Source organism: Tachypleus tridentatus, chromosome 12 (genome assembly GCF_004210375.1).
Source record: "Tachypleus tridentatus isolate NWPU-2018 chromosome 12, ASM421037v1, whole genome shotgun sequence".
Classification (NCBI taxonomy): domain Eukaryota; kingdom Metazoa; phylum Arthropoda; class Merostomata; order Xiphosura; family Limulidae; genus Tachypleus; species Tachypleus tridentatus.
In genome coordinates, this window is record NC_134836.1 from 129,082,299 (window position 1) to 129,104,903 (window position 22,605).

General features: G+C 29.8%; 1 protein-coding gene across 1 annotated transcript in view; it reads right to left on the bottom strand.

Annotated features, from left to right (window-relative positions):
- LOC143234671 (otogelin-like protein) overlaps nt 1-22,181 on the bottom strand; it is a 40,796-nt gene extending 18,615 nt beyond the window's left edge. Inside the window, exons 1-5 of the mRNA XM_076472209.1 lie at nt 21,999-22,181; nt 19,835-19,869; nt 15,738-15,770; nt 4,561-4,636; nt 190-314 (exon numbers count right to left, since the gene is read on the bottom strand). Of these exons, the coding sequence (XP_076328324.1) occupies nt 190-314; nt 4,561-4,636; nt 15,738-15,770; nt 19,835-19,869; nt 21,999-22,069 (340 nt within the window). The 5' untranslated portion in view covers nt 22,070-22,181. The remainder of the gene's footprint in view (nt 1-189; nt 315-4,560; nt 4,637-15,737; nt 15,771-19,834; nt 19,870-21,998) is intronic.
- Between the last annotated feature and the right edge of the window lie 424 nt (nt 22,182-22,605).

Genomic DNA, 22,605 nt, shown 5'->3' on the forward strand with positions numbered 1-22,605 from the left:
GCATGTATCATTTAAAAATAACTTCCTAGATTCTGGTTAAGAAGTTAACAAAACAGGATCACAAATAAATGCTGTAATATTTCCAAACAAGACCCAAAACTCAAGTGCTTTCAAATAGTTAACTATATAAATGCTTTCTAGATTAATATTGTGAAATGTTTAATGCTAAATTCAGAAAACAAAAATTACCTTCACATTCAGGAAACTCGGTTATAGGGCGCCAGGATCCATCAAATGAATTACATATCCTTTTCATCTCAGCCAGTTTACCAGGGAACTCAAAACCCTTTATACATGTAGCGACACATTCATACCTAAAACAGAAACAAAATCCTTTAAAACTGTCATTTCAACTACTTTATCAAGTAACTCAAAATCTTTCATACATATAACCACACATTCATAATTAAAACAGAAACAAGATCCTTTACAACTGTCATTTCAACCACTTTATCAAGTAACTCAAAATCTTTCATACACATAACCACACATTCATAATTAAAACAGAAACAAGATCCTTTACAACTGTCATTTCAACCACTTTATCAAGTAACTCAAAATCTTTCATACACATAACTACACATTCATAATTAAAACAGAAACAAGATCCTTTACAACTGTCATTTCAACCACTTTATCAAGTAACTCAAAATCTTTCATACACATAACCACACATTCATAATTAAAACAGAAACAAGATCCTTTACAACTGTCATTTCAACCACTTTATCAAGTAACTCAAAACCTTTCATACACATAACTATACATTCATAATTAAAATAGAAACAAGATCCTTTAAAACTGTCATTTCAACCACTTTATCAAGTAACTCAAAACCTTTCATACACATAACTATACATTCATAATTAAAATAGAAACAAGATCCTTTAAAACTGTCATTTCAACCACTTTATCAAGTAACTCAAAACCTTTCATACACATAACCACACATTCATAATTAAAATAGAAACAAGATCCTTTACAACTGTCATTTCAACCACTTTATCAAGTAACTCAAAACCTTTCATACACGTAACCACACATTCATAATTAAAACAGAAACAAGATCCTTTAAAACTGTCATTTCAACTACTTTATCAAGTAACTCAAAACCTTTCATACACATAACCACACATTCATAATTAAAATAGAAACAAGATCCTTTACAACTGTCATTTCAACCACTTTATCAAGTAACTCAAAACCTTTCATACACATAAACACACATTCACAATGAAAACAGAAACAAAATCCTTTAAAACTGTCATTTCAACCACTTTATCAAGTAACTCAAAACCTTTCATACACATAACTATACATTCATAATTAAAATAGAAACTGAAGACTGACTTAAATTCATATTATATGATCAAATCAGTTAACCTGAAGTTGTAATTATTTCTATAATCACTTTACACACTCTGGGAACTGTACCATAGCAACAATCTTTGCAGTAACCTGCAACAAATACTAAACTGTAAATCAACATTCACACGAGAAATTAACAGCTGTACTTGAAATTAAGAGTTGTCAATATCCACATCAACATTAGTAGGTTGCTCTTTCATGTAATGGTAATCACTGTACACACCTGACATTAGTAAGATATCATTTCGTGTAACAGTAATCAATGTACACACATCACGACTTAGGTACACTTTCATGTAATGGTAATCACTGTACACACCCGACATTAGTAAGATATCATTTTGTGTAACAGTAATCAATGTACACACATCACATGACTTAGGTACACTTTCATGTAATGGTAATCACTGTACACACCCGACATTAGTAAGATATCATTTTGTGTAACAGTAATCAATGTACACACATCACATGACTTAGATACACTTTCATGTAATGGTAATCACTGTACACACCCGACATTAGTAAGATATCATTTCATGTAACAGTAATCAATGTACACACATCACATGACTTAGGTACACTTTCATGTAATGGTAATCACTGTACACACCTGACATTAGTAAGATATCATTTCATGTAACAGTAATCAATGTACACACATCACATGACTTAGGTACACTTTCATGTAATGGTAATCACTGTACACACCTGATTTTAGTAAGATATCATTTTGTGTAACAGTAATCAATGTACACATATCACATGACTTAGATACACTTTCATGTAATGGTAATCAGTGTACACACTTGACATTAGTAAGATATCATTTTGTGTAACAGTAATCAATGTACACACATCACATGACATAGATACACTTTCATGTAATGGTAATCACTGTACACACCTGACATTAGTAAGATATCATTTCGTGTAACAGTAATCAATGTACACACATCACATGACTTAGATACACTTTCATGTAATGGTAATCAGTGTACACACTTGACATTAGTAAGATATCATTTTGTGTAACAGTAATCAATGTACACATATCACATGACTTAGATACACTTTCATGTAATGGTAATCACTGTACACACCTCACATTAGTAAGATATCATTTCATGTAACAGTAATCAATGTACACACATCACATGACTTAGATACACTTTCATGTAATGGTAATCACTGTACACACCTGACATTAGTAAGATATCATTTCGTGTAACAGTAATCAATGTACACACATCACGACTTAGGTACACTTTCATGTAATGGTAATCACTGTACACACCCGACATTAGTAAGATATCATTTTGTGTAACAGTAATCAATGTACACACATCACATGACTTAGATACACTTTCATGTAATGGTAATCACTGTACACACCCGACATTAGTAAGATATCATTTCGTGTAACAGTAATCAATGTACACACATCACATGACTTAGATACACTTTCATGTAATGGTAATCACTGTAAACACCTGACATTAGTAAGATATCATTTCGTGTAACAGTAATCAATGTACACACATCACATGACTTAGATACACTTTCATGTAATGGTAATCACTGTACACACCCGACATTAGTAAGATATCATTTCGTGTAACAGTAATCAATGTACACACCTGACATTAGTAAGATATCATTTTGTGTAACAGTAATCAGTGTATACACCTGAAATTAGTAAGATATCATTTCGTGTAACAGTAATCAATGTACACACATCACATGACTTAGATACACTTTCATGTAATGGTAATCACTTTACACACCTGATTTTAGTAAGATATCATTTCATGTAACAGTAATCAATGTACACACATCACATGACTTAGGTACACTTTCATCTAATGGTAATCAGTGTACACACCTGACATTAGTGAGATATCATTTTGTTTAACAGTAATCAGTGTATACACCTGACATTAGTAAGATATCATTTCGTGTAACAGTAATCAATGTACACACATCACATGACTTAGATACACTTTCATGTAATGGTAATCACTGCACACACCTAATATTAGTAAGTTACCTTTCTTGTAATGGTTATTAATGTACACACCTAACATTAGTAAGATACACTTCCATGTAATGGTAATTACTCTACACACCTGACATTATTAAGACACCTTTCATGTAATGGTAATCACTGTACACACCTGATTTTAGTAAGATACCTTTCATGTAATGGTAATCACTGTACACACCTGATTTTAGTAAGATATCATTTCATGTAACCGTAATCAATGTACACACATCACATGACTTAGATACACTTTCATGTAATGGTAATCACTGCACACACCTAATATTAGTAAGATACCTTTCTTGTAATGGTTATTAATGTACACACATCACATGACTTAGATACACTTTCATGTAATGGTAATCACTGTACACACCTGATTTTAGTAAGATACCTTTCATGTAATGGTAATCACTGTACACACCTGATTTTAGTAAGATACACTTCCATGTAATGGTAATCACTGTACACACCTGACATTATTAAGACACCTTTCACATAATAGTAATTACTGTACACACCTGATTTTAGTAAGATACCTTTCATGTAATGGTAATCACTGTACACACCTGGCATTATTAAGACACCTTTCATATAATAGTTATTAATATACACACCTAACATTAATAGGATGGACACATTCAGTTATAAAAAATTAGTATAACACTTAACTGCAACCAATAAAAATATTTAATATTTTTAAGCAAGGAGTAAAGAGATGCAGTAAAAGGTCACCATAAAGTAATAACTTATTTGTGTTTGTTTTGAAAATGTGAACACAAGGTGTCTGCACTTAGCTGTGAATAACTCCAAACGAACAAACAAGACAATAAAGCTACCTGTGCTTCACTGTCCTTAATTCTGAACTGATGAAATAGACAGTAAAGATGCATAAACAAATTCTACACATGAACGTCTCTAATTTTAAATCAAGCATACTGAACCTAATGATAAAGGTTATTTCAGCCATCTTCAATTAAAAATAAAGGTTTAGACGTCTTGCCAAGTTTTCTGTGGTTCCTGGTCACAAAAGGATCAATGTAATACTGCTGATCCAGACAAGTAAAAAAAAAAATCTCAGATTTTCTCCCAATCCTTAATTAACAGATACAGCTACTTCAAGTATGAGAAGGATTCCTTGTACTTACACTCTACGATTTCTATGACTCAACTGACATCTCATCTGACCATTGACAGGAGGAGCTGGGTTATCACATTTGTTTCCTTAACAAAAATTATACACATATACATAAGAAAATGACCTACACACAAACAGAAATATTTATAAACAAAACAATATCATATTTTATTAAGGTAAAGAAAAATATTAATTAGGGAAATTCAAGTTTATTTATGATGCATTTTTTATTATTTTGATATAAAGGAATGAATTTAAGCCAAAACATGTTTCAGATAATCAAATTTCTGATACCTTACAAATTGAATAATGTTTAGAATAAACTGAATGTTATATTTGGAGTTATACAAGCAAATCTTATACAGTTACAAACAAGATATAATGCATGGAAGACTGATATCAGTATAATAAAGTTACACACACAACACAAAATGTGTGAATAGATGATATAAGTGTAATACAGTTAAACATACAACAAATATAATATTCTTAATAACGAAAAGAGATGAAGCAGTTAACCCTAAAATACTTGAATGTTAATTGTAATGTTGTGTGTGATATTTCTTTGCACATTGTACATCCAAACTATTAATTATTATTAATTTATTGTGTTATTTTCATCATTCAAATTATTTTACAAATTTTAGTTACAATACATGTGTGTATATATATATATTTTATTACACAAAAAATCTGGTAATTTTGGAAGAACTCTCACTTTATCTGCCAATAATACCTCAACATGATCAGATGTCTTTGCCTTCAACATCATTTTCGAATATAGTTTATGTCGCAGAGATTTGTAATAGAATTTGTCAATAAACTGTATTTGTGATCAAAACAGAATATACTGTTCTTTTATTCTCTGAATGATGACATCTGGTCAAAACAGAATATACTGTTCTTTTATTCTCTGAATGATGACATCTGATCAAAACAGAATATACTGTTGTTTTATTCTCTGAATGATGACATCTGATCAAAACAGAATATACTGTTGTTTTATTCTCTGAATGATGACATCTGATCAAAACAGAATATACTGTTGTTTTATTCTCTAAATGATGACATCTGATCAAAACAGAATATACTGTTGTTTTATTCTCTGAATGATGACATCTGATCAAAAAAGAATATACTGTTGTTTTATTCTCTGAATGATGACATCTGATCAAAATAGAATATACTGTTGTTTTATTCTTTGAATGATGACATCTGATCAAAACAGAATATACTGTTGTTTTATTCTCTGAATGATGACATCTGATCAAAACAGAATATACTGTTGTTTTATTCTCTGAATGATGACATCTGATCAAAACAGAATATACTGTTGTTTTATTCTCTGAATGATGACATCTATCTCAGGACCTTCTCAGGTCATCTTCAGGTTAACAAAGAGAGAGTTTGCAACTGATCAAAACGGAATAGGGATAAGAGTGCAAACAAGTACAAGATTCTAGGTGGCATTGCAATTAGGTGTTTGGTTATTAATTATTACAGGTATTCCTTCATAGTAGTTTAATTTTGGTTTAAGTTGCTGTATAAGTAAGGCTTCTTTGATTTTGCATTTGTTTATATTAGTTTCCCTACTTAGTATCTGGGTGTTTTCTATGATTTTGTTGTGCTTATTTGATTTGCAGTGTTCAAAAACATGTGAAGGTTTTATTTTGTGTTCCTTGAAGCTAGTTTCCATTTTCTGCTTGTTTCTCCAATATAGAAGTTGTGGTAGTTGTTGCATTGTTTTTTATAAATAATGGTGGTGTTGTGTTTGTCAGTGTAATTTTTACATAACTGGTTTGTTGGTTGGTTTGGTGTTTTATGGCACAAAGCAGCTAGGCTATCTGCACTAAACATCTGGTAAAAAGGTAAAGGTAAAGTAAATGTAGAAAAATTCATAAAAGGAAATGAAGGTAAAAACAAAAAAGTTTAAAAAAACATAAATAGCATTAAAACCAATGTCTACATCCAGTCCACAGTGGTAAGAGAAAAGTTACAGTAATACAAGTTGTAAAGGACTTTCTGTTACATAACTGTAATTATCATAACTCACCAGGAATACTAACAGGTAAGTTCAAAAACCACCATCAGTCACCTAAAGTTGGCCTTTCCAGTCCTGGTTCTGAGTTATTTGATGTTATAGCCATTTTCAGAAATAAAGTAATAAAAGTTTTGAAAGACTTGTAGAAAAAGTTTGACAATAACTCACCAACCTGGCTAACAGGTAGTTCAAACAACAGCATCAGTCACCTAAAGTTGGCCTTTCCAGTCCTTGTTTCAAGTTATTTGACATTACAGCCATTTTCTAATTTCAAATCGAACTATGGCAGAGTCCACAAAGTCCCCTGATTTTTAACCATCTGTATAAATAGGAATGGAAGGATGGTTCGAAAGATGTTCAACAAATAACAGACAGTATTTCCAATTGAGATCACATTTGGGGACTGTAAGAAGCCATGATGGAATGGGCTGACCAGTGGATACAGCATGGTTAACCAAGGACAGACCAAATTTTATCCAACTATGCCTGGATATGAAGGCCAAAAGGAACAATGGCAGATCATCTGTTCTGAAGCAGCATGGCCTACTGAGGAAGGAAAACAGAAAACCAAGTGGAATACTTTGGTAAGATCAAATTCTTGAAGTATACAATAAAGACATATGCACAAGCCGGAGGTGGAGAGGAGGTTTGTGAGATTCTGTGTACAAACTCTAGACTGGGGAAATGTGGAAAGCCCCAATCCAGAGACAAAGCCCCTGATGATGAATGGGATCCAGCATTTTCAAGGCCAAGGTCTTGGCAAAGCCATAGTCCAGTATCAATTGAATAGGAGCACAATATATCTTTAGCATAGAACATTGATCTGCTCCCCAAGTATTGGAAGAGAAAACACGGACAATGCTCAGTGCTCTTGTACATTTGACTCATAGTTGCTTGATGTGTGGTACAAAGGTCAGCTTATGGTCAAAAATAAACCCTACGAACTTTGCCTCAGGGAACAAAGGAAGCGCAACTTCACTGACATGGAGTTCAGGATTAGAGTGAATACTCCACTGATGACAAAAGTGCATGGCAACAGTTTTAGAGAGAAAGAAGTTAAAACCATTTGCTGTGGTCCACTTCAATAAATGATTGAGGGCAGTCTGTAGCTGCTGCTCAATATACCTCATGATCAACGACTGACATGAGATGTGAAAGTCATCAATATAGAGCCCGTTTGTAACAGTAAGAGGAAGTTGTTTAGTGATGGCATTAATCTTTATACTGAAAAGTATGGCACTTAAAATCCAGCCTTGAGGGACTCCAAGTTCTTGTAGAAAAGAACAGGAAAGTGTTGAACCCACATGAACTTGGAATCTCCTGTCCATTAAAACATTTTTAATAAAATTGGCCAAATGACCACATGACCAAGATATATGGAGGTCTTGCAAAATGCCATACCTCTATGCTGTATCAAAAACATTCTCAATGTCAAAGAATATTGATACAAGATGTTGTTATTTGAGAAAGGCTTCTCAATTTAACATTTCAAGTCGAACCAGGTGGTCTATGATGAAGCACTATCATCGGAGCCCATGCTGGGTGGATGAAAGGGAGTTGTTTGATTTGAGCCAAACAAGATGAGCATTAACGATCCTCTCGAAGGTCTTACAGAGACAGCTCATCAAAGCAATTGGACAATAGTTTGAAGGAATCTTTGGATCCTTCCCAGGCAGGACAATAGCCTGGCACCAGGCATCAGAAAAAACATTCCCCTGCAAAATACAGTTAAAAACAATCAGAATAGCAAGAGAAGCAGGAAACAGATGGTGTAACCAATGTACTGCCAAACCAATGAAGAGCCAGTTGATTAACACAAGGGGAGCCACCCCAAGGCCACCCATCTACAGGAATTTAAGGCTGAAGTGGTGTTTAAGATTGGACCCCTCAACCACCAAGATCCTCTCCTCCCCTTCACAGGACACCATGCATGGCAAACACATTAGTGAATGTTAAGATAACAGAAGAGGTAAACTGAAAGAACAGAACCTTCCCTGAAAGGTCCCTTCACTACGTACAAGAATCCATACAAAGGGGTTTTACACAGTATAGACTTTTGTTTCATACCTGGTTTTTGAATAAATTTGGTGTTTACTGGAATGTTGTGTTTTGTTGCAAGTTTTTTTCCAAATGTTGGTTATTTTTTTGCTAATATCAGAAACATATGGTATGCAGCAATGTAAGGTTTTGTAGTTTGTTGTATCTTAGGGTTTATTGTTGTCAATCTAGGTGTATGTGTATAATTTTTTCCATGGGTTTTTTGAAGAAATTTATTAATGGTTATGAAGTGTTGTTTTATTTTGTCAATTTCATCGTTAATTTTATTGGATGAGTATAGTTTCATGGCTGTTTATTTACTTTCTTGATATGTTGAATTTTTTTGTTTCATGTGCTGAGAATGTATAACCCAGTATAGGTGATTTTTCTGTGGATTTTTGTTTTGATTTGTGTACCAGTTCTTGTGATCTTGAGGTTGTGATTTTTTTTTTTTTCTCTGTTCACAGTATAGTGGTGGGAATAAGGCTGAATTGATTGCTTGTGATTCAATCTCTATCATAAAAATGATAAAAATGCTTAGGCCATTTATTGTAGGTAGTTTTGGTCATTGAACATAAGGTTAGTTTTGGTGGAAGTGAATTCTATAAGGGCTGCTAATTGGTTGCTGGGGTTGGGATCTTGGATATAAAGTTCTAAAGCTATTATGCAGGCTTTAGTGATTGGGACTTCTGTGAAGAGAGAAATTACATCAAAACTGGCCATTAAGGACTTACGATTTAGTTCATTAAGAATATATTTAAAGTTAACAGAGTCTTTCAAAATGGAGCCAGCTGATGTGACATATTGACAAAATGTCCACGTTATGTATTTACTGAAGTTGTAGTTAAATGACTCCTAGGTCAACACTATGGGTCATAGAGGACAATCAGATTTGGGGGCACCATATAGTTCTGGTGTGCATGAGTCAGTCCTTTGTAGGTAAGAATAAAGTTTTTCTAAGATTGTGTTGTTTTTATCATTTGTAATAGTATTTTGTTTAATTGGTTTTTATGTGTTTGTTGGATTTATGTATAGTAGTTTAAATTTGTTTCTATCTGATAAGATGTTCATTTTTTGAAAGTATTCATTTGTGTTCATTAAAACTACAGCAGTGCTTTATCTGCTTTAAGAATTTTGATGTTATTATCTTGTTTTAAATTGTGTATGGAATTAATATCTTTTTGTGTGAGGTTGTTTCTTAGTTTTCCTTTCTGCAAATTTCACAACACCAACACTGTTTATAAAATACAATGCAACAACTGTCATGACTTTTATTCTGAGAAACAAGCAGAAAATTGAAACCAGATTCAAAGAACACAAAAAAACATATTCACACATTTTTGAACACTGCAAACCAAATAAACACAATATAACCCATATACCAGGAAGGGAAATAAATATAAACAAATGCAAAATCAAAGAAACCCTACTTATACAACAGCAAAAATTACAACCAAAATTAAACCAATATAAAGGAACACTTTTATACCTATAATAATTAATAACTTAATGTCTAACTGCAACTCCCCTTAAAATCCTGCACTCCATTACACTCTATCCTTAACACATGTGCCTGGAAATAGTCTGTTGCAAATTCTCTCTTTGTTAACCTGAAGAAGGTAGAAACATTGTTCTCTGCTTTATTAGTAAAGGTGTTGATACTAATACCAACCATCTAGAGATACATTTATACTCAAAGTGGATTTCTTGTCATCATGAGTGATTACACATTTATAAACAGTGGATCTGTCATGGTAATGTTATCAAAGGGTATGTGAAGCAGTATTCATACCTATAATACCTGTCATGGTAATGTTATCAAAGGGTATGTGAGGCAGTATTCATACCTAGAATACCTGTCGTGGTAATGTTATCAAAGAGTATGTGAGGCAGTATTCATACCTAGAATACCTGTCATGATAATGTTATCAAAGGGTATGTGAGACAGTATTCATACCTAGAATACCTGTCGTGGTAATGTTATCAAAGGGTATGTGAGGCAGTATTCATACCTAGAATACCTGTCGTGGTAATGTTATCAAAGAGTATGTGAGGCAGTATTCATACCTAGAATACCTGTCATGATAATGTTATCAAAGGGTATGTGAGACAGTATTCATACCTAGAATACCTGTCATGGTAATGTTATCAAAGGGTATGTGAGGCAGTATTCATACCTAGAATACCTGTCGTGGTAATGTTATCAAAGGGTATGTGAGGCAGTATTCATACCTAGAATACCTGTCATGGTAATGTTATCAAAGAGTATGTGAGGCAGTATTCATACCTAGAATACCTGTCGTGGTAATGTTATCAAAGAATATGTGATGCGGTATTCATACCTAGAATATCTGTCATGGTAATGTTCTCAAAGAGTATGTGAGGCAGTATTCATACCTAGAATACCTGTCGTGGTAATGTTATCAAAGAGTATGTGAGGCAGTATTCATACCTAGAATACCTGTCGTGGTAATGTTATCAAAGAATATGTGATGCGGTATTCATACCAAGAATATCTGTCATGGTAATGTTATCAAAGAGTATGTGAGGCAGCATTCATACCTAAAATACCTGTCATGGTAATGTTATCAAAGAGTATGTGAGGCAGTATTCATACCTAAAATACCTGTCATGGTAATGTTATCAAAGAGTATGTGAGGCAGTATTCATACCTAGAATAACTTCATGGTAATGTTATCAAAGAATATGTGATGCAGTATTCATACCTAGAATACCTGTCGTGGTAATGTTATCAAAAAGTATGTGAGGCAGTATTTATACCGAGAATACCTGTCATGGTAATGTTATCAAAGAGTATGTGATGCATGCATAACATGAGTTAAAATCCTAGATTTTAACTGATTGATTCCAATATGTTTCATGCCATGTGATAAGACAGATAATTGACAATTTAATGATGAGAAATTTTCCCATCAGAACGTAACTGGGAAATTCAACTTAGTTCTGACAGATACCCAACTTTCTAAGCAGTTGGCATGTCATTGTTCTGTGTTCTTCCATGCATCATTTACTTAATTAAAAAACTTGTTTCATGGACTTGTGGCACTGGGGTCAACAATGCAGGACAGTCAATGACAATAAAAAGTTAAACAGATAAGTGCTATATGTCTTGTTTTTCTCAACAATTCTCAATTAATTATTATAAAAGTAGCTAAAAATGTACAAATGTTAAAAAGTTAAACTATGTAACATTAAATTAGGTAATACAAATAACAACAATGACATGAATATCATCAGCTCCATCTAACTTGATCAGTATAACAATTAGTTAATAACAATAACATGAATAACAAAAACTTTATCTAACTTGATTAGTATAACAATTAGTTAATAACAATAACATGAATATCATAAGCATTATCTTCCTTGATTAGTATAACAATTAGTTAATAACAATAACATGAATAACATGAGCTCTATCTAACTTGATTAGTATAACAATTAGTTAATAACAATAACATGAATATCATAAGCTTTATCTAACTTGATTAGTATAACAATTAGTTAATAACAATAACATGAATATCATAAGCTTTATCTAACTTGATTAGTATAACAATTAGTTAATACCAATAACGTGAATAACATAAGCTTTATCTAACTTGATCAATATAACAATTAATTAATAGCAATAACATGAATAACATAAGCTTTATCTGACTTGATTAGTATAACAATTAGTTAATAACAATAACATGAATATCATGAGCTTTATCTGACTTGATTAGTATAACAATTAGTTAATAACAATAACATGAATATCATAAGCTTTATCTAAATTGATTAGTATAACAATTAGTTAATAACAATAACATGAATATCATAAGCTTTATCTAACTTGATTAGTATAACAATTAGTTAATAACAATAACATGAATAACATGAGCTTTACCTAACTTGATTAGTATAACAATTAGTTAATAACATGAATATCATAAGCTTTATCTAACTTGATTAGTATAACAATTAGTTAATAACATGAATATCATAAGCTTTATCTAACTTGATTAGTATAACAATTAGTTAATACCAATAACATGAATATCATAAGCTTTATCTAACTTGATTAGTATAACAATTAGTTAATACCAATAACATGAATATCATAAGCTTTATCTAACTTGATTAGTATAACAATTAGTTAATAACAATAACATGAATATCATAAGCTTTATCTAACTTGATTAGTATAACAATTAGTTAATAACAATAACGTGAATAACATAAGCTTTATCTAACTTGATCAATATAACAATTAGTTAATAACAATAACATGAATATCATAAGCTTTATCTAACTTGATTAGTATAACAATTAGTTAATAACAATAACATGAATATCATAAGCTTTATCTAAATTGATTAGTATAACAATTAGTTAATAACAATAACATGAATATCATAAGCTTTATCTAACTTGATTAGTATAACAATTAGTTAATAACAATAACATGAATAACATGAGCTCTATCTAACTTGATTAGTATAACAATTAGTTAATAACAATAACATGAATAACATGAGCTTTACCTAACTTGATTAGTATGACAATTAGTTAATAACAATAACATGAATAGCATAAGCTTTATCTAACTTAATTAGTATAACAATTAGTTAATAACAATAACATGAATATCATAAGCTTTATCTAACTTGATTAGTATAACAATTAGTTAATAACAATAACATGAATATCATAAGCTTTATCTAACTTGATTAGTATAACAATTAGTTAATAACAATAACATGAATAACATAAGCTTTATCTAACTTGATTAGTATAACAATCAGTTAATAACAATAACATGAATATCATAAGCTTTATCTAACTTTATTAGTATAACAATTAGTTAATAGCAATAACATGAATAACATAAGCTTTATCTGACTTGATTAGTATAACAATTAGTTAATAACAATAACATAAATATCATAAGCTTTATCTGACTTGATTAGTATAACAATTAGTTAATAACAATAACATGAATATCATAAGCATTATCTAACTTGATTAGTATAACAATTAGTTAATGACAATAACATGAATATCATAAGCTATATCTAACTTGATTAGTATAACAATTAGTTAATAACAATAACATGAATATCATAAGCTATATCTAACTTGATTAGTATAACAATTACTTAATAACAATAACATGAATATCATAAGCTCTATCTAACTTGATTAGTATAACAATTAGTTAATAACAATAACATGAATATCATAAGCTATATCTAACTTGATTAGTATAACAATTAGTTAATAACAATAATATGAATAACATAAGCTTTATCTAACTTGATTAGTATAACAATTAGTTAATAACAATAACATGAATAACATGAGCTTTACCTAACTTGATTAGTATAACAATTAGTTTATAACAATAACATGAATATCATAAGCTTTATCTAACTTGATTAGTATAACAATTAGTTAATAACAATAACATGAATATCACAAGCTTTATCTAAATTGATTAGTATAACAATTAGTTAATAACAATAACATGAGCTTTACCTAACTTGATTAGTATAACAATTAGTTTATAACAATAACATGAATAGCATAAGCTTTATCTAACTTGATTAGTATAACAATTAGTTAATAACAATAACATGAATAATATAAGCTTTATCTAACTTGATTAGTATAACAATCAGTTAATAACAATAACATGAATATCATAAGCTTTATCTAACTTTATTAGTATAACAATTAGTTAATAACAATAACATGAATATCATAAGCTTTTTCTAACTTGATTAGTATAACAATTAGTTAACATTAACACATTTTGATACTTTTTATGGTAAGAAATTTAAAAATCACAGTCTAAAAGGCACTAAAACCACAACATGTAATTAGAAAAACCATTAGAATAAATTAAAAGTGGCATGCCCTGAGTGAACACAAATACAATCAGTTAAGACCATACTTGTTAATATTTATTATAAAAAACAACAAGCAGCAGACAGTTGCAATAAGGAATGTCAACAATGGCCTGGGGACTGATTTCAGTGGTTGCAGTATAGAATAGGGTAGTGTTGGGCCTGGGGAAATATAATGGTAAAGATAGGCAAACAAACTGATGGTGTTGTAATATACTGCATGCAATGAATGAAGTCGACTTTTGGGTTAATAGTCATTCAGGGAGTCTACTTTATCTAGCATAGTTCTATGTTGCTAATAAGAATCATATACAGAAAGCTAACATCAGTATAATGTTGTCAGCAGTATATCTAGAACTTTAACTTAAACGTTTGTTTGTACACACTGAAGTACCTAAAAATATCATCAAATTTAGAATGTCCAAGTTTTGTGTAAGAAGTAAAAATAAAACAAATATAAGACTCAGTGAATTATTAAATATTCGGTAATGAAAGAATTTGCCTGTGATTCAAGTGGTCAGTACTTAGGAAACATATTTGTGTATTATCAGTTTGGGAGGACATTTTCCATGTTTAAAATGAAAGTTAGGTTTGCCTTATTTTTGAAATCTTTATAGATATATTTTATAAAGTTAAGCCTATCAGTGAAAACAGTTTGTACATAATGTTTAAAAGAAACCTAATTAGTTATTGTTATGTAGAATGGATCTCACATTATGTTTACCAAATAATCAGAAAGATCCCGCCAATAGCCTTAAAATAATATTGCAACAATACAAATAAAATAATTGAAAAAAAACAGAAAACCTTTGTACACACTGTTTTCAAATACACACAGCTTAATAATGGAGAGAAGTGTTTTTGATATATCCATTGCTGCATACAAAAAGTCAAACAATCTATAAAAATGCTTTACACAGGATTTTCAATATAGATAAAATACATAAATATTTAAAAACACTGTCCAAATAAATCAAAACAATGTGTACCAGAACTTGTTTACTGAACAGAGCAATTCCTTGTACCAGTAGTAATAATAACACTAAATTATAAATGCATTTTCTTGTGTTTTGTTTTCTTATATTATACAATCAAGTTTTCTTTGACATTCATTGTCAAAGTAACTCACAATCATTTCTATTCCATTAGACTTATTCTATGATATCAGACTATGATATAAATTCTATAACTTACTTCTAAAGAAACCTTTGATTCCCCGACGTACATCTGAAAGAAAACAACTGTGATTAGTTACTACACAAAAGAAATAAATCATTTAGTGCTGTTAGAATTTATAATGTGTAGATGAGAAGAACTTCTCCTATTTGTTTATTTCATAAGATTCAACACTATATATCTGTCTTAAGTACTGAATATTGTTGTATCCATTTTCTGTATCATCCATAAGCTGAAGATATCTGTTAATAAAACCAAAAAATCTCAACAAAACTATCAAGTACTCCTTCCTTCTTTATCATATCCCTGATGATATTAAAAATCCAAGGTACTTGTATAAAAAAACCAGTATCATATTTAGTACTGTTAGAATTTATAATGTGTGGATGAGAAGAACTTCTCCTATTTGTTTATTTCATAAGATTCAACACTATATATCTGTCTTAAGTACTGAATATTGTTGTATCCATTTTCTGTATCATCCATAAGCTGAAGATATCTGTTAATAAAACCAAAAAATCTCAACAAAACTATCAAGTACTCCTTCCTTCTTTATCATATCCCTGATGATATTAAAAATCCAAGGTACTTGTATAAAAAAAACCTGTATCATATTTAGTACTGTTAGAATTTATAATGTGTGGATGAGAAGAACTTCTCCTATTTGTTTATTTCATAAGATTCAACACTATATATCTGTCTTAAGTACTGAATATTGTTGTATCCATTTTCTGTATCATCCATAAGCTGAAGATATCTGTTAATAAAACCAAAAAATCTCAACAAAACTATCAAGTACTCCTTCCTTCTTTATCATATCCCTGATGATATTAAAAATCCAAGGTACTTGTATAAATAAAAAAATCAAAACTCTTATCAACATTTTTAAATTAAAAATCTGAGATCATTGACACTCTATACATTTTGACATAGAATGATATCATCCTTGGGAGTGTGAAATCAAAATCAGTGTAAATAATATATACCAAAACCAATGGTTATGTCACAAAGAAAATCATGACATCTTTGTACTTTAAAACATACCAACCCTTCTTCCTTATTCAAAATGTGATAATTATTTTTATTAAGCTTTATTATTTCTATAAATTATCTAATGTTTCTTGTTGTCATAACATTTGGTCTAACCACAATAACCGATTTTCCCACCACATGACATGACCAGTAAGACTTGTATGTTCAGCTAGTCCAGTTTTCATTTCAGTTACTTTTAACATTTAGTTTAGTTTGTTCAATGTATTACACTATCACATTACATTCACATATAGTTCTGTGAATTCTCATTTCCTCTGTTACATATTTAGTTTCATTAATATTTCACTCACTTCTTCAAAATTTACAAACTAAAATAAGAATTCTATTTTGTTTTTTAAATTTTCAAACAATTTTATAGGATAAAGCTGAGACATATGGTATAAATAATAAAACCATTTTCTCTATTTTATCAAATGTTCATTTAGGGTGGCTTTTCTTTTACCATCATTTGTAATTTTACAGAAATTTCCCACAAATATATCAATAATATTACAGGAAAGAAAAACTCTATTTAATACTACATATGTAATTAATAACAGTCTATTTTTTGTTGTTCTTTCTTGTTTAGAATGTAGCTTTAAACACCTGTAAACATAAGAACAAAAAGCTGACATTTTTGCGAATTCGTATAACATGATTCTTGAGGTAGCAACATGATAACAGAAAAAAAATGTATAGTATATAGCAGTTTCAAACTTATCTTTGGTTTCATTTTGCTAGCTAATATGTCAAGAAACAGTAAACTATTATTTTCTTCAATCTTATGGATGGATTTAATAGTGGGTTCTAAAGTCTTCAAGTAATTAGTAAAATATGCCAAGGTTTCTTCACCATGAACATTCACCAATATACCTAATTTATATTTAAGGTTTAAGTTTACTGTCCCATAAAGCTTCAGTTTCAAAATTATCCATAAAAAGATTACACAAGGGAACCAATGGAGGATCCACAGATAGGCCTTCATTTCAGCCTCAACTCATACAAAAATATTCTAAAACTGAAGTTAAATAGATTTCTAAATGAGCTTTTACTTACATTGAATTAAATAGAAAAGAATAATGTATAACACATCAGAAGTAATGGGAAAAAATTTAAAAAATGAATATAACCACAGTTTTAAATATGACTGAAAGAATAAAAACTCAGTTCCATAACACAGCAAACTGAGTTTTGTTAATTATGTGTGTGAGTAAGAAATGAGACTGTTTACCTGAAAGTACTAATTATTGAATTAAGCTTACTAAATAGATCAGAAATACAATTATAAATTAACCATGTGTAAGCTGAACAATTAACTCACTAGAAAAATTTAATGTCATAAATCGCTGATAAAAAAACTACGTTTCTAGTAATTAGAATGCAATGAATCATCAGTTAGTTTAATAATATTTTTCATTATTAATAAATACTATTTTTATGAGAAGTGAAAAGTTTTAATTTTGTGATAAAATACTAGTTATAATTTTAAAAGTAAATTGTATCTGTCACTCTCAGTCCTTCAAAGTAAATTCTAGAATGAACAAACTGCTAATACTGTTCAATAATTATTTAACAATCACATTTTGAAACTGGCATTTCTTGATATCTTACATGTCTTGTACTTATTATTTTATGCATAAATATGATAAACTTTTGGCAACTGTGGTTTTTTTAAGTACTTCACTTGACATTTGTTTCTAATTTAAGACTTAATAATCAAGTTGTCATCTACCAAGGAATGTATATCATGTGTCAACCAGACAGAGACAGTTCATCCTTCCTGCAGTGTACTTCCTGTTCCTGTTACACCACATTTCCTTTTTAAAAAGAGAATATTGTACACACACACGGAAATAGGCAAGTTTTCTTCCTGCATCCTAGTTTTATCAGACTGTACTAGTGTTAACAGACTGTACATCACTCAGAACTTGTAATATATAATAACAGTTGGTCAAAAATGGAAATTTTTGTAAAACAGAAAAAATTAAAAATAATATTGAATGATTACTTACTGAGATTACAGTCACAGAAAAGTCACCAACATGTTAATATTACAGTCACAGAAAAGTCACCAGACTATAGGACTAGGTGCCTGTTTTTATATATTCATAAATTCCATACAAAAATACATTACCATAACATTAATATATATATAAATATCTATAGGACTACATGACTTTTATAGACATAAATAAGACACTAAAATGAGAAAATGTTGCAATATAATCCAACAAATAAAACTAAGCATATAAGTTTTTGTTCATGTATATATAATTCTATAACTTTCAAATATATTATAAATACAAATTTATTACTCATTAGAAATTAGCATAATGCCAACTATTATACAAGAAAAATTATAATTAAAAACAAAAAAAAATCTTAATTATGAACAAATGAACTCCTGCAAACTCCTTTATCAGAAATAGTTTAGAAATGAATGCAAGACTAGTTCTATCAGTCTGTAATATTAAAGAGTGTTTATTGAAGTGTGTGGTATGTTATTTAAATTTATGTTTCATAACAATAACATATTTAACTGCAATACCCTAACCCTACTTTTATATATACTTCAAATTGTGTTACATATTTTATTCGTAATTATCAAATTTGTATTAAATACTTTTTACATATTATTCTGATAAACCTTTTAAAATAAAGATGCAAAATGTTACCACAAGAATATCAAAACTGAAAAATGACATTCCTAAGCATTAAAAAAAATGCACTAAATAAATGTAGAGAAACTATAAATATAGAAAAATACAAAAATCTAGCATAGCTATTTACTAAAGTGAAGCTATTTGTTAATCAACAGATGAATATTAAATCAACAGAACAGTGAAGTTTACTTATTACTAAATCTTTAAGAGTTTCTGTGTTATAGTGTAACGTTTTGCAACTTCTTATAGCACAACACATACTGAAATATGCGATATTTTCAAAACTTATATTAAGATAGTATAAGGTAGTATATTTCCACAACTTGTTATATTGTGGTACCATACTTGATGTTTTCATACATTAAGATTAAACATTAAGTCTTATATAATTTCTGCGACAACACAAAATGTAATACTTACAGGGCAGTGATTTTGAGTGTCGTCCTTTAGTATAGCTGAAACGTTAAGAAAGGTGGTTGAAACAACTAATCTGAACTTTTATCCATCACTGATTTCTTTACAGAAAGTTTCTAATCAAATCATAAGTATAAAAATAACACACATAGTTAAACTAAACATAAATATTAGTGAATAATAAATGTATTACAAATGTTATTGGATCTACTTTATATTTCAGATATAATTTGAAAATATAACAATTTCAATTGATATTTTGATTATTTATAACAATACTTATTTATTGTGAAAAGACATTGAAATTCATGTTTTCACTGAAGAACTAGAAAATCTTTATTGAACATTTCACATTTTTTCAGGTCAAAGGAGAGTTTAAGGTGGTCAAGACACTTCATAACTTATATGATCTGCCCAATAACTTACATTACAGCTCAGTAAACTAAAGCTAATACCAGAAGTAAACCTTCTAAGGCTTACAAATCTTACTTTCATAATTCTTTCTCATGCTTACATCTTAAATGTATTACTTAATGAGTTAATAAAATGAATTATATATGAAAAAATGCTTTGTTACAGAATTTATATGTTTTAATAAAATAAGTGGCTTTCTGTGATTTAAAATTCTGCATAATTCATATCACAAATATCATTCTAAAATACAAGTAGAAAGTCACTGCTTTAGTTTACAAAAACAGTTTGCTATACATTCACGGACACTCAATTATAAATATGTTATTGTTTGTAATGTCTATAAAAGAACTTTCCTTTGTGGAATGTTGAAAAGGTTAATATAATGTCTCCATTTCAACTGTTTAATGAGCAAAAGAAAAACAATGTCAACATTTTGTGAAGCTCAGTAAAATGCTCTACTTTTAAAACAGACACAGTATACTTACAAATATCTAAAACCAATATATATTTCCTTTGGAAATATATTTGCAAACATAATCTAAAAATTTTCCAAGAATGATACACATTTACATAAACTTATGTCACTACTAGTAGTAAAAATCAAAGCTATTTGACAAATGCACATTAAGTAAACACACTTTAGTTATTAAGCACAAAACTAAACAAAGAGCTACCTGTGCCCTACAGCCATGGGTATATCAAAACCTAAATGTTAAGATTTGTTTCTTGTTAAGTGCAAATCTAAACAAATGACTACTTCTGTCCTGCCAACCTAAATGTTAAGTTCTGTTTGTTGTCAAGCACAAAGTTAAACAAAGGACCATCTGCCCCCTGCCAACCACGGGTATGTTAAGATCTGTTTGTTCTTAAGCATAAATCTAAAAAAGGCTGTGTCCTGCCAACCATGGATATGTCAAAACTTAAATGTTAAGATTTGTTTGTTGTTAAACACAAAGTTCCAGAAAGGACTATCTGTGCCCTGTTAACTATGGGGTATGTCAAAACTCAAATGTTAAGATCTGTTTGTTGTTAAGCACAAAACTGATCAAAGTATGTCAAAATCCAAATGTTTGCACTGTAAGCCTTTAGACTTATCACTTACTTATTGAGTAACTTTTAACTAAAAAGAAAAAAATAATAATAAAAAAACTTCCCAATAAGGCTGTACTCTGAACTATAAAATGCATCCAATTGCAAGTTTTTAGTCATGTTAATGACCAGTACTGTAACATGTTAGTACTATCTTCTATTTAAAATACCTAATAGTTTATCTCTTCTAATTATAACACTTATTTGCTTTTAGTACAATTTTTTTAATTCTATTTGTTTATTACTACCCTAACTCTCCTAACTGAAACACCCTATATTGGGAGAGGGTATTTAATAAATACACCTTATTGACTGATAAGTAAACCCTCCTATTTAAAACACCTAATAATAAGTAATCTCTTTTCATCAAAATACCATCCTGGAATACAGATAGTTTCTCCTAATTAACAATAAATTCTGACCAAAGCAAGTGGCATATATGGGTTAGAATGAAAATCAACCTATTAATGAATATAGCTTACCTAATACACAGTTCTTATATTCTTACTTATAATAACTAGATTCAACAGTTAAGTACTTCATTCATTGTTATATTTTTGGGTCAAAGCATTTATAAAATCAATTTAACTATAATAGTATTACAAAATTAATGTTACCTTGAATACCTGCTATATAATACATTCAAAACATTATAATTACAATTTACCTATTCACTAGTTGGATTTCCAACAGCAATACTAAAACAAGGCAACAAAATGCCAACTTCCAAGCCATCATTCCGTGGCTCTGGAAAACTAGCCTTATGAAATAATAATTGTTGCTGAGACTGTTGTAGAACTGCCTGTATTCCAAGCAACTCCTCACCACACATAAGAAGCTCCATTGATATCAAGACTTTTATATGCTAACAAAAGTAAGATGGGGAGGGGTAATCTTCACGCACAGTTTCCTGGATCACCAACCTGGGAGGAAGCAGATATCAAAGTTTCAGGCAAATTATCTTCATGTCTTTGTCATCCTCCAGTGATATATCTTAAACAACACAATGTAAACTTCTTTATGCTACTGGGAATTAAACCACACAAGAATATAAAATATAGAATAGAAATTACACATTTTTTTTAGATCTTTTAAAGCACTTTTCTTGTAATATCTTTTAAGAAACAAAAGGTTACTTTAAAATATTTAAATATGTTCTGGATCTCGTGATGGATTAAATATTATAGAAAAGAATAATGAAATCTGACATGGAGTTAAGCCTTTAATATTAAAATATAAATATACTGACAATTAAAAACTATGCATCACAGTTA